Below are 14595 nucleotides of genomic sequence, written 5' to 3'. Positions count from 1 at the left end.
TCATGTCTTATGTGTTTGTAAAGAAAATTTTTAGTTAAATGAGATACAGAAATAAAACAGTCCATGACAATTATAATGTCTACTGGTGTACATATGGATACCAGCATTCTGTTTAAGTATAGTTTTGAAAAGATATTGGTGGTTAGTGATAAATGAAAAGATGTACATGTGATTTTGTACAAGTGGATATTGTAGTCGGTGAGTGGTTGTTTGTGTATGAGAAGAGCTGGATATTATTAAACGGTATGCATAAAAGATATTAGTGTTTCCTCTGTAACTGGTGTACATGTGGATATTGTAAACGACGTACACATAGATAACGTTAGAAACATGGACGAACACAAACATTTATGGACGTTATTAGTATATATATATATATGTGTGTACATCATCAAATCTTTATTTATACACCTAACTAGAATGTACGTGTGTTAGAGTGATTATAAATAAACATTTGTGATTACAGCTTGTAAATAGTAAAGTAAAGCTTTCTGTCTTTCCAGATGTAAAACACAGCATCTTAAAATATAAACTTCTTTTTGGTAGGAAATTTGTTAGTTTCTTCTTGAATATAAACTTCAATCCTAAATTTGTTTATATAACTGTAATGGTACATCTATCCATGGAATTTTCAGACAACAAATCGGTTAGTTAGTTGATAATTCAATGAGGTAAAAAACAGAGAAAATGCAGCATCAAACAGAAGTCAAAGACTCAAAATGCTATTCTGGATTTGCCATGCACTTGCGTATATTATTTCTCTTACCACACGGTTTTAAGAGTTTGTTCTCTTACAACAACATCAAACAACTCTTTCTGTTTTGTTCTTGATGTCTCACCCGCCTAAAAACTCGTCTTTGTTACAAGAAGAAAAAACAGAGAGATTGAAAAACAGAGAACCTCTCCTTAGATTTAAGAAAATCGTGGAAAGGGTGAGAGCTGGTGAGGAAGAAGAAGAAGAAAGCAATAAGTTCAGGATGTTCGATATCGAGAGCATGAAGGATCAAAACTCATCTTCACGGCAAATCAAGAAATGGAACTCTGATTATGCCTTGAGACTTGAAGATCCAGACATTGATGATGAAACTGTTTTCAAGAAAACTGCAGCCTTGAGCGTCCTGCCACTGTTACAGCCTCTGGTTAAGGAAAAGACCACTCAGATGTCTGAAGCAACTGATGAAGAATTACAAGAAGAAGCAGGCAAGGAAGATAATATTTGTATTCATGTTTATAACCATTATGATAGCGTTATCTTTGAGGTTTCTTGTGTAGTACGTTAGGTTTGTGATGATAGATTCATTAGATAATATTTTGTTTTAGATTAATGAGGCATCTTGAGGGTTATTATTCGGTTTCAGGCTAAGACTGTATTGAAGTTATTGCATTATATGTTAATGTCTCGTGTGTCGAAAGCTAGGGGTATAATGAGAGAGTAATCTTGAGGTTTCTTGAGTGTTACGTTAGGTTTTGATGACAGATCTTATTAGAGAAAACTCATGTGCTTCATTATATACATTTGTTACAGAAAAGGAACAGATGAAAGAAAGGTTTGCGAAACTTCTTCTAGGAGAAGACATGTCAGGAGGAGGCGAAGGTGTGTCATCAGCACTGGCATTATCAAACGCAATCACAAATCTTTCAGCTTCTGCGTTGGGTGAGCAACGGCGTTTAGAGCCAATCTCTGAAGATAGAAAAGAACGGTGGAGAAGAGAAATCGGATGGCTTCTCTCTGTTACTGATCATATAGTTGAGTTCTCTCCAACACAACAAACAAACAAAGATGGTTCTTCAATAGAGGTGATGACTACGAGACAGAGAAGAGATCTTGTCTCCAACATCCCTGCTCTTAAGAAACTCGATGTGATGCTTACTGTAAGTCAAACACATATACTTAAACTTTGCTTCTTGAATTTGCATCAACAACATCTAAGGTTGTAAAATTTCACAAACTCTGCAGGGTTGTCTTGATAGTTTCAAGGATCAGGATGAGTTTTATTACATCACAACTGATTCTCCTGAATCTTTAACAAGTAACTCGACCAGGAATGATGATAAATGGTGGCTTCCAACGGTGAAAGTTCCACCAACAGGCTTATCTGAAACGTCCAAAACGTTTCTACTGAGTCAGAAAGAGTGTGTGAGCCAAGTTCTTGAATCGGCAATGGCCATAAACGCTGAAGTCTTGTCTCAAATGGAGATCCCTGAGAGCTACATCGACTCGCTTCCTAAGGTATAAAACCCTAAACGCTTTTCTCCAAGACTAGCTCTCCCTTTTGATTATTTATTCTTATCAGTGTATTCTTGTTGTTGTTGTCTTTACAGAAAGGGAGAGTTAGTCTTGGAGACACAATCTACAGAATGTTAACACTAGACATGTTTGATGCAGAGCAGTTCCTTCTTGAAATGGATTTATCATCAGAGCACAAGATACTCGAACTAAAGAACAAAATCGAAGCTTCGGTTGTGATATGGAAGAGAAAGATAGTGCAGAAAGACAACAAGTCATCGTCTCCATTTAGTACCAATCTGAGTATGGAGAAGAGACAGCTACTAGAAGAAAGAGCAGCAACCATCTTGTTTCTTCTCAAACAAGTTTTCCCAGGGATATCTCAATCCACACTTGACATCAGCAAGATACAATTCAACAAAGTAATCAATCACAAAAAAAACTATATAAAATTAAACATTATTTACTTGCTTGTGTTCTATCTTAAAATATGTTAAATTGCAGGATATAGGGTTAGCTATATTGGAGAGTTATTCAAGAGTTCTTGAAAGCTTGGCGCACACGGTACTGTCAAGAATAGAAGATGTTCTTGAAGCTGATCAGCTAACACAGGAATCTGAAGTTGCGGTTTGTAAGCGAGATATAGTGAAGGAAGCAGAGAGTCCTAAGAAGGAAGAAGAAAAGGACTTTTGTCTTTTGGAGGAGAGACCTAAAAAGAGCAAATCTACAATTTCACTGTCACAGGTAATGCAATGGAACATGGAAGACCATGAGCAACCGAAGAAAGAAAAGAACGAAACACCACGCAAGAAACTGTTGACCAGAGTGTCAAGCATGATCAACAAGAAGACTAGTTCTTATCTTGAATCTCTTGGAACAACAAAAAGCCCTAAGGCATGGAGATACTCTTGAGAAAATAATATTTCTTTTGTAAAGCTAGGGAAAGAAAAACGGTTCAAATGTAACAGAGAAACAGAATATACATACAATAATTTAAAGAGTTACAAGCATTGAGAAATGTTTATGGGAAGGTAACAAACATTGCATGAATTTAAATCAGAGTTTGCCGCGAGGACCGAGCTTAGGCTTCTCCTGAGGACCTCTCTTGATGGGAAGAACATCGCCAGTGGATGAAGCGCTGACATAAGTAAGCAAAGATCCTCCTCCAAGAATCAAGAACTTGAGGAGCAATCCTCTCTTTGTGAATGGTGCAGCGAATGTCTCAAAAAACTTGCTCTACAAGTAAGCAAAGAAGAAGAGTATATCTTTCACAATAATATTGTTTGAAGTATAAAAATTTATGTCAAGTTTTTGAGATGGATAAACCTGAAGAGGGTTGTAAAGAGAAGGAGCATCAGAGCCGTATAGATCCCATTGACCAGTTGTGTTTCCCAAATCTTCCAAGTCGAATTCGACACTCTTGTCTCCATACTTGGCCACCACGGCACCAGACCTAGTAATGATGAAGAACAACCTCAAGCTAATTGATTACAAGAGAGGAAACTACCATTATTATTATATATATATATATATATATATATATATCATTTTCATCACGAGTATCTACTTCAAATTGTTAGTGTAGTTTAAGTAGCATATTAACCTAAATTAATAGATAAATAAAGAGCTTTGATTTCCTGACGGATTTGGGTTTGATGCTTAGGCTGGAAGGCTTGAAGGGGAGCTTGGCTCCAGCTAGTGAGCTGCCGAGGGCGGCAGATGGTTTCACGGCGGCGACGGTTGCAAGATATGCCATGAGTTTCGTTCAGTGCTACTTTTTTGTGGGGGTAACAATAGGTGTGTAAGATAGCCTTTGGTCAGAGACTCGTCAGAATGAGTGGACTTCTGACACGAGGCAAACTGCAATCTTCTCTTGAAGATTCACTACAAGAAAACAGCGGCATACTGAGGGAAAAAATCGTCGGTATATCGTCGGAATAACGCTATTCCGACGACATACCGACGAAAAAAGTCCTCGGAAATAACTCCTCGGAAATTCATCTTTCCTCGGAAATCCCTCGGAAATTTCCGACGGAATTCCGAGGAAATGAATTTCCTCGGAATATTCCGAGGACTTTTTTCGTCGGAAATTCCTCGGAATATTCCGAGGAATATGTCGTCGGAATATTCCGAGGGATACACTTCCTCGGAATATTTCCAAAATTCAAAAAAAAAATTATAAATTTATTTTTTTAAATTGAAATTCAAAAATATAAAATTAAAATTGAAATAGAAAACATATTTAAAATACAAAAAATAATAAAATTTTTTATAAATAAAAAATGTTTTATAAATACAAAATTAGTTTTAATAAATATAAATATTTTTATAAATATGAAATCATCTTTTTATAAATACAAAATAGTTTTTATAAATACAAAAAATAATAAAATAGTGTTTATAAATAAAAAAATGTTTTATAAATACAAAATTAGTTTTAATAAATATAAATATTTTTATAGATATGAAATCATCTTTTTATAAATACAAAATAGTATTTATAAATACAAAAAATAATAAAATAGTGTTTATAAATCAAAAAATGTTTTATAAATACAAAATTAATTTTAAAATATGAAATCATCTTTTATAAATCCAAAAAACGAATTTATATACAAAGATCGTTTTGTATATTTAAAAATAGTTTTTATAATATAAAAATAAAAAAATAGTGTTTATAAATCAAAAAAATGTTTTATAAATACAAAATTAGTTTTAATAAATATAAATATTTTTATAAATATGAAATCATCTTTTATAAATCCAAAAATCGAATTTATATACAAAAACGTTTTGTAAAATGGAATTTATATAAACGTTTTGTAAATACAAAAATAATAAACAATTTATAAAAAAAATTCTAAATCAATTCAACACAACCAAATCACAATTCTAAACCTATTACACAACAAATCACAATCCTACCCAATCACCCTAACAAAAATCTATCAAAAACTTCTAAAATCATCAAATCTACTTAAAAACCTAACAAATAGGACCTAAGAGAGTGGGATAAGGTCCTTACATGATTTGTAAAGGAATGGAAAGGATTCGCCGGAGAGATCGTCGCGAGAGAAGGTGGAGAACGCCGGAAGGAGAGAGAGATCGCCGGAGAGGAAGAAGAGAGAAATGGGGAAGAAGAGAGAAATGGGGAAGAAGATGCGGTTCGAGTTTATAAAACCTTGGGTCTGACGGATATTTTCCGTCGGAATTCCCTCAGTATTTTCAATTTCAATTTTCGCGAAATATTTGGCGGCTTGTTTGCCCGGTTAAATGAAAATATTCCGAGGAAATTCCGACGGCCACTTAAATATCTGTCGGAATTTCCTCGGAATATTTTCATTAATTCGAGGAAAAAGAATATCATGTGCATGTATTTCTATTAATTTATATTGTTCCTCGGAATTTCCTCGGAATATTCCGAGGAAATACCGAGGAACTAGTGTTTGGGGTTTCAAAACATCAATTTTTTTTTGCCGTATTTCATTTCTTATACAATTGTAATGCATACCATTGAAGATTCTTTGTATAGATGAGCATAAACCATGAAATAACAAATTTCAAAACGAATTGTAAGTATTCCCTTTACCGTTCATTAAAGTGTATAAGTGTTTCCTTATGTTGTGGGATTTCGTTCATACAATCGGAAAAGTGTTTATTATAGGGTAATGAACAAATTTTTGACTTCATAATGAACGTAAGACACTTAATAAGGGTTATATAGGTGTTATTCAAACCACAAAACGTTGTTTTCGGTTTAAAAACCCTATTTCCTCGGAATTTCCTCGGAATATTCCGAGGAAATTCCGAGGAAACCCTTTTCTTCCTCAGAATTTCCTCGGAATATTCCGAGGAAATTCTGAGGAACTAGTGTTTGGGGTTTCAAAATCTCGAATGTTTTTTTATAAACGGATCGATCGATGTATTTATGTCCAAAAACGCATCGATCGATCACTAAGATGGACCAAAGCGTAACAATGTGATCGATCGATGAGATTATCCCATCGATCGATCAAGGATATCAAGTGTTCCTCGGAATTTCCTCGGAATATTCCGAGGAAATTCTGAGGAACTAGTGTTTGGGGTTTCAAAATCTCGAATGTTTTTTTATAAACGGATCGATCGATGTATTTATGTCCAAAAACGCATCGATCGATCACTATGATGGACCAAAGCGTAACAATGTGATCGATCGATGAGATTATCCCATCGATCGATCAGGGATATCAAGTGTTCCTCGGAATTTCCTCGGAATATTCCGAGGAAATTCTGAGGAACTAGTGTTTGGGGTTTCAAAATCTCGAATGTTTTTTTATAAACGGATCGATCGATGTATTTATGTCCAAAAACGCATCGATCGATCACTATGATGGACCAAAGCGTAACAATGTGATCGATCGATGAGATTATCCCATCGATCGATCAGGGATATCAAGTGTTCCTCGGAATTTCCTCGGAATATTCCGAGGAAATTCTGAGGAACTAGTGTTTGGGGTTTCAAAATCTCGAATGTTTTTTTATAAACGGATCGATCGATGTATTTATGTCCAAAAACGCATCGATCGATCACTATGATGGACCAAAGCGTAACAATGTGATCGATCGATGGGTATATGTCCAAAAACGCATCGATCGATCACTAGTTCGTCGGAATTTCCTCGGAATATTCCGACGGATTGATGTTTCCTCGGAATTCCGTCGGTATATTCCGAGGAAATTCCGAGGAAACCCAAATTTGGGTTTCCTCTTGGGTTTCCTCGGAATTTCCTCGGAAATTCCTCGGAAAATTCCGAGGATTTCATTTTCCGTCGGAATGTCCGTCAGAATACCGATGTTTTCTTGTAGTGATTTGCTTACGCCAATTAGGAAATACCACGTGTAATCTAGTCGGATAAGCCTATCTTCTATGGTTCTAACATGACTTCTAGTTTTGGTGTTTCAGTTGTCACATGTTGGAAGCGACTTTAGAAATTTGTCCGTTAAGAGGTTTTGTTTTCGATCCCTTCTTTTATAATTATCTCGGAAAAAAGAAAATGCTCAAATGCGTTTTAAATTACGAAAAACCCAGCCGATCGCAAGTTCTATTAACCGCCGCCTCTATAGGTGTTATCAGGCTTGGGTGTTATATACTTTTTCCCCCAATAACTAAAATCTCGAGAAAATATTATAAATAGCTCACTTTAGACACAAAAAAATAATTAAATAACCTTGTGTCAAACTTGGCTTCCATCAGTGGTTTAGTAGACGGCAAAATACATTTTGTTTCCTATATTTTATGATAATATACTAGTTGTGGTAAAGAGCTATTTATTTTATATGAAAGTAACAACTCTAACTAAGGGATACAGTTTCCTTAATAGTTCTTTCGATTACAGTACATATAGAACACAAATCAACTCCCACTAAAAGACAACTTAAAAAGCTATTGATGTTTCTCAAAAAAAAAAAGCTATTGATGCATTTGGCTCGTTTTTTTTTTTGTCAACTGATGCACTTCGCCAAATATTTTCTCTCACAAAATCATTCAGTTTTCTTTAATTTTTTTTGATATTTTCATGAATTTTTTTTTAAACCATATCTTTTCAGAGTATTTATTATTTATTTTGCAGTTAAAAAGACGACGAGAGGTGGGGTCCCCAAAAACATGAATGAGAGGGCAAGATTCCATGATAGTGGGGATCCAAATTGACCCCTCAAACATGGGAGAGCCATACAAAGAGGGAAGAGAAGAGACGTCTTCTTGTTGGAGTTTGTCACGTGACGGAATCTATTTGAATCCACAGCTAAATGTCACTACGCTCTGTCGTTTTCGAACGTGAAATAGAAAATCACGGAGAATCCAACCCTGTGGTTCTGTGGAGAGAGAGACTGAGAGATGTGACGAGTACTCTCCAACTGCACCGCTAGCCAAATGATGATGTTCAATACTAATTTTAATAAAAGTACTTTTGGTTTTATAAGTATATTTAAAATTGATTTATGAAATCGAATGTAAAACTAACATATATATTCATAGTACTAACTTTCATCTGATATTTCTAAAATGAAAGTTTCAAAATATAATTTGTTTTTTTTAAAAAGGGTTTGCTAAGTCTCAGAATATAATTCATAATTGGTTTATTATTTTTTTTTTGTTAAAGGGTAGAATTGATAATTGGTTTATTATGATCGTGCAATCCTGAAATTGTGGACCAAAATAAAGATGGACAGAAGATGTGTACATATAGTTTCAAAAAGTGTACATATAAATCTATATTTAATAAACATGATATTTTATTCTTCTGAGAAATAATAAACTATCATGTGAACAACTGTAACATATATTTTATTGCTACATATGAACTGCAAAAGATTTTAATAAATTTTGTAAATTAAAGATATTTCTGTTCAATAATTTATTATTTTTATATTTAACAAAATATATTAATTTTCCTATATCATTCATTTGTAGTAAACCACAAGGGTTATCAAATATATATAGTGACATCATGCTGACCTAGAACATTATTGTAAATATTTATGTTTCAAAAGGAGGCTTGTTACACGAGGACATAAAAACGTTTCAGTGTATGACGTAGAAAATGAAATGTTTCAATGCATGTATATGATGGATAATAAAAAACAGATCCGATACATCTCATGGGAAAGATTATGATGCATACGATTACGTTAGATTGATTATAAAAACAGAAATTTCTGATAAACCTGTCGAGTTGGACCTAAAAAATGGACAAGATAGACTTTACACATAATATCGAGCTACGAGTGTTTGACGTTGATTAGCACATAGTTTAGACGACAAATATAAGAGGAAACACGGGGGGAAGAAAGACAGTTGTATATTCAAACAAATCGGGAAATTGCGTGCCAAGTTGGAGTTGTAATCTATTTCTTTCAAGTTGTGAGAATTAATTAGTTATTTCCTTCAAAACAGATTTTATCATTTTAAAATTGATCTATGTTCGGCGCAATGGTATAATAATATGACAAAAATGAAATCGAGACCATATATAAAACATTCATAATAACCACTATCGCTCGCTTCATAGATGTCATAAAAGTAACTGATTTGGAAATCAACTCAAGACTTTCAAAGTCCGAGAACTACTTTTGTTTTGGTTTTAAAATTTTTGGGTTGTGGAATACAATTTGCACCTACCTACGATATTAAGTATTTCAGCTGAATAACGTTTTCATCTTGGCAGATGTCAGTAAACCTACCGGTAATATTTAATCTTAAAGATCAATATATAAATCTAAACAATGATCACTAAACTTTTACAGTTTTCATATTCGAAAACAATTTTGTTAATAATAATACGATCAAAGATATCATAATTACTATTAATGCTTTAATAGAGCCAACCGTATTCTGAATGGTAGTTATTTACTTGATTTAAAAAGATAATGTTTGACAGAAAGGAAGCAAACAATTACAAAAAAAAATTGTTTGTTAAAAAGGTAAGAAATAGGGGAGAAATTAAAAAGATTATTTAACTATAAAAACATAAAACTGAGATAAATGCAATGAGCAGACGCTGACCCATCTTTCCTCGCAAGGGTCTATATAAAGGACCCAATGCGACTCTTTCCTTCTCCCATCAAACTCGGATTAATCAATCAGACTGTGTGAGATACATTGTGACAACAGAGAGAGGTTTAAACAACAAAGAAAAGAAAAGAGAGAATAATGGGCAAATGGGCAATCGCAGTACACGGTGGAGCCGGAATCGACCCTAACCTTCCCGTCGAAAGACAAGAACAGGCGAAACAGCTTTTGACTCGCTGTCTCAACCTCGGTATAGCAGCTTTACGTTCCAATGTCTCCGCTATTGACGTCGTTGAGCTCGTCGTACGTATCTCCCTTGTATCATAATATTATTTCACCTCTCTTTCGATATTTGATTTATGTTTTTTCGTTATAACGATTTAAACAGGTGAGGGAATTAGAGACAGATCCTCTGTTTAACTCAGGCCGTGGATCTGCTTTGACGGAGAATGGAACGGTGGAGATGGAAGCGAGCATTATGGACGGTACGAAGAGACGATGCGGCGCCGTTTCGGGGATCACCACCGTGAAGAACCCGATATCTCTCGCTCGTCTCGTCATGGACAAATCTCCCCACTCTTACCTTGCTTTCTCCGGCGCGGAGGAGTTCGCCCGCAAACAGGTATATTTACTCTTTTACCCCTCCACCTTTTTTAATTCTTAACCGCTCGGTTTAAGATTCCCGCGTTAACCGAAATCAATTTGGTTTTTGTCAGGGAGTTGAAACTGTGGACAACGATTACTTCGTCACGGAAGACAACGTGGGGATGCTCAAGCTGGCCAAAGAAGCTAACTCCATATTGGTATATAAAAATTTGACTTAAGCTTCACCGTCAATTTATTCACCGCACGTGACTTTAATCGTGTGGTCAGTGTGTTCTTTTGTTCGTTTTCTTACAACTTTTTGTTTGTTTGTTTATTTCCAGTTTGATTACCGGGTCCCACTGATAGGATGCGCCGGCGCCGCCGTAAACGACAGTCCACTCCAGATGAACGGACTTCCGATCAGCATTTACGCGCCGGAGACAGTAGGATGCGTGGTGGTGGACAGAGAAGGAAGATGCGCCGCCGGGACATCAACGGGAGGTCTGATGAACAAGATGATGGGAAGGATAGGAGACTCGCCGCTGATAGGAGCGGGGACGTATGCGTCTGAGCTTTGTGGAGTGTCGTGCACCGGAGAAGGGGAAGCCATCATAAGGTCGACGCTGGCGCGTGACGTGTCGGCTGTTATGGAGTACAAAGGAGTTGGGCTACAAGAAGCGGTTGATTACGTCATCAAGCATCGGCTCGACGAAGGGTTCGCTGGACTCATTGCCGTGTCGAATAAAGGAGAGGTGGTTTGTGGGTTTAACTCTAATGGGATGTTCAGAGGATGTGCAACTGAGGATGGGTTCATGGAAGTTGCTATGTGGGAATGAGATAGCTCTTGTAGTTCCATTATTAATGTGTGGTTTCGATTTGTGAGTTTAATGTTTAAGACTTCTTGATTTGTCTCTCTCATTCAACGGTTCAACTCTGTGTCTCTGTGCTTGTCACAAAATAGAAACTAAAAGTGGTAGTAGTTAGTACCTTTCATGAATCCAACCTTCATGTACTTGTGGAGGCAGTCTCTGAAAGTTTCAAGCACTGCTCTTTCCTGCTCCATGTATATATCTCTTGTCTTGGTTTGGGGATCCACCTCGTCATTGTATTGAGCATCAATCAGTTGAATCAATCTTCCACAGGATTGTATATCTTCTTCTTCCACAATACCGCTCTCACTCTCATTCCATAGCTCCTTGTCATCAGGCTTTATGCATATCCTGTTCTTGTCTTGTAAACCTGATTGCAGCTCTAACACTGGGATGTTGACTGCTAATTGTCGAGAGATTTTAAAGGAACACAGAATGGTAGAGCTAATATACCTGCATTGGCTGTAGCAGATTCAGATGCTGCTAAGAGAAGCGATCTTAGATCCCCCAAGTCTGGAACAAGTTTGGGAGTGTTACATCCTAGCCGTGACCTTTTCTTTCTGATGTCACAATAAAAATGCAGTTAAATATCTTGACTATAAGGTGAAGAACAAGGATATATTATCATGTAGGAAAATGCTAAAAGCGTACTTGTAAGGGAGTTTAGGAGAGCTGTACATAGGGGACTCGAGAGAATCAAGAATGTAATTGTCAGGCATCGAACTTAAAGGAGCTGGACACGAATTCCACTGCTATTCCAGACAAAATGATAATGAGTATTAACAGTGCATACTTTCTGAAAGAGGTGGTATAGTTCACTTGCCTCAGGTAACAACTCTCTGTATCTTCTTCTCCTCCGGTATACCTGTAGGGAACTCTGAGGAGCACAAATCAAATTATCAGGAGTATTAAAGCCGACGTTGTGTCTGTTAGTAGCTCCTAGAGCACTGACATTCTCGCAGTTGATGCATTTACAGTTGTCAGAGCACAGAGCATTAGCCTGAAAGCATTCGCAGTACTTCTTCAGGCACTTGGTTCTTTTGCATTTGCAGCCTCTCGAAAGCAGTCCGAGTTTAGTATCAGTTGCAGCCTTAGAGTATAATACAAAGCACATATCATTATTCACTTGTTGTTTTGTGGGTAAAGCTACAGTAATTTGTTTCTCCAGTCTCACAAAGAACATACCTGCTTGTTAATTAGGAAGCTGGGAGGCTTTCCATTGAATGCATTTGGATTACGATCTAGTAAATTCAAACAGCTGCTTCTCTGGCAAAAGAGTTGTCAGTGTTGTTGTGACAAGCAGCACAATCACAGTCGTTACATAACACTCCTGACGCAAAGCAGTCACAGTACCTAAATAACCAATCAGTTCAACATATCTCAAAGTGTTGTAATCTGAAGGAAACTCTGTAAAGCTTACTCAATTTCAAAACTAGGTTCGCATCTCGATTAACAACGCAATACTAATTAGTCACTGAAGCTGAAACAAGCTTACAGCTTTAAGCATTTAGACTGCCTGCAGCGACATCCTTTCTGCTTCCTCCCTGTAACGCCTTCCTGATCTGTGTTGTTACCTTCCCTCTCTCCGCTTCAATTAGAGAGCAATCAAGGTAGTGTTTTAGCATAAGATTCTGAATCATCCATCAAGCAACTCAGTTCTTAATAGATAATGAATGATCTAACATCTTCTGGATCGAAAGAAGTTAAAATGGAACAATACCGAGAGGTCATCGGAGGGAGGCGAGTCGGAGACGACGAGAGATAACTCTAGTTTCGTGAAAACGAGCTCTCTCTAGGGCTCTTCTCTGACGCGGCGGCGAAGTTAATCAATCGATTTTGGGGTGTGACGATTTGAGCGTGATCGGCGAGAGAATCCTCAGAGCTGACGGATAGATTGCGCTGGATCCTAACCGGAACGATGATCCAGAGTTTTCCCGGAAACCAAACGGTTTTTTTTTTTCTTCTGGAAAATGAATTTTCAAAATGGAGAGAGAGAGAGATTATTGATCTTGGAGGGAACGAGGATATTTTTTGTTTACATTTTAAGGTGGTTTTCCAAATTCAATTTTTATTCAAAGCTACAAAACTTTGGATTTGCCATACTAGTAACATTTTATTATCCACAAAGAGTTTATCTCAAACTAGTTTATCTCAAACTTCATATAACCAAGATCATTACGCATAACGTTTATCATTCATTATCCACAAAAGAGTTTATCTAATTTGGCACAACAGAATAATACTCTAAAAAGAGACAGCTTCCTTACTAATTCTGTTGACACTCTGTTCACATCCTCCTCTACCTTGAAAAGCCACCTTGTGACCGATCTCCTATCTTTGAGAGCATGAGACTTATATCTTGGATGTGATCCATGGATCATAGATTCATAGGCCGAACTATCTCTTCCTGTAAGGCGTCAACAAGATCTTTGGAATCATATTCAAAAGTTACATTCCCATAGTTAAACCTTACCACTACCGAGATAGCATTTGCCTCTGTTTCGAGAGTGAGACACTTAATAATATGGCATATTTCGTATATTAAAAAGAAAATCAGTTTCGTATCTAAATAAATGAAATGTATATCACTTGAAATATATATATTGTCTTATCAATAAAACAAATTTTATATTGCACTTTGCCATGGAATGCAGTCTTTTTTATATTCTGACATGAAATGTTCCAAGTGTTGCCCTACTTTAAATTTCAGTCAAGGAGTATCATAGTTGTAACTTATATGGTTATCAGCGCTGTTCAATCCAGATTTTGGTCCGTTTTCGGTTTATAAAAAGTTTTTACCATATTAAAATCATATCTAATTTAGTTTGGTTTATATATCGTTAATTTTCAGTTTACTCAGTTTTACCCAAAAACTATAACTATATGTATTTTTTCTAATATTTTGTCAATTTTTATATGATTAAAATCAAATTTATTAAAACATGAAGATATTTTAAGTACTTTAATTTTTAAAGAATTTTTTTTTTGTTTTATCTAACCATTAAGAAACATAAATAGTTAAAAGTGTTATTTTAATTTTCATAAGATCATAATAAGAAAATATATAATTACTATATTATTTTTTAAATAGCAAATTATTGAAATTAACGTATTAAATATCAAGATCATATGAATAATACACACACATATATATATATATATATATATATATCAATTATATTATATAATGGACATATAACTATTCTCTTATATTTATATTAATCGCTTTATTCAATTTTTCGGTTTAAGTATTAAACCATATTCATATACTGCGGTTTCTAAAATAGCACATCATTTAGTTTAGATTGTATTACCAAATCCAAACCACTTGTTTGGTACTTTGGTTCGTTTTTAGTTGTTGGTTA

General features: G+C 35.6%; 3 protein-coding genes and 2 pseudogenes across 3 annotated transcripts; 3 read left to right on the top strand and 2 right to left on the bottom strand.

The window, feature by feature from the left end:
- Positions 1-709: 709 nt before the first annotated feature.
- LOC125580927 lies at positions 710-2667 on the top strand (annotated as a pseudogene).
- Positions 2374-3139, top strand: LOC125580053 (rop guanine nucleotide exchange factor 13-like). The gene is made up of 2 exons (XM_048744014.1): positions 2374-2649; positions 2732-3139. The coding sequence occupies exons 1-2, from the start codon at positions 2374-2376 to the stop codon at positions 3137-3139; spliced, it is 684 nt and encodes a 227-aa protein (XP_048599971.1).
- Positions 3136-7185, bottom strand: LOC106374829 (photosystem I reaction center subunit VI-1, chloroplastic-like). Its single transcript, XM_013814769.3, has 4 exons — positions 7078-7185; positions 3865-4109; positions 3554-3680; positions 3136-3463 (listed from the first exon to the last, which is right to left on the bottom strand). Exons 2-4 carry the CDS (start codon positions 3981-3983, stop codon positions 3284-3286), a joined length of 426 nt encoding a protein of 141 aa, XP_013670223.1. The 5' UTR covers positions 3984-4109; positions 7078-7185; the 3' UTR covers positions 3136-3283.
- Positions 7186-9761: 2576 nt separating this feature from the next.
- LOC125580926 (probable isoaspartyl peptidase/L-asparaginase 2) lies at positions 9762-11277 on the top strand. Its single transcript, XM_048746213.1, has 4 exons — positions 9762-10079; positions 10165-10398; positions 10493-10579; positions 10703-11277. The coding sequence occupies exons 1-4, from the start codon at positions 9918-9920 to the stop codon at positions 11195-11197; spliced, it is 978 nt and encodes a 325-aa protein (XP_048602170.1). The 5' UTR covers positions 9762-9917; the 3' UTR covers positions 11198-11277.
- On the bottom strand, positions 10711-13178 carry LOC125580925 (annotated as a pseudogene).
- Positions 13179-14595: the final 1417 nt, after the last annotated feature.

This window comes from Brassica napus, chromosome C1 (assembly GCF_020379485.1).
Source record: "Brassica napus cultivar Da-Ae chromosome C1, Da-Ae, whole genome shotgun sequence".
Taxonomy (NCBI): domain Eukaryota; kingdom Viridiplantae; phylum Streptophyta; class Magnoliopsida; order Brassicales; family Brassicaceae; genus Brassica; species Brassica napus.
The sequence above is the reverse complement of the archived record's forward strand: the minus strand, read 5'-3'. Positions and strand labels throughout refer to the sequence as shown.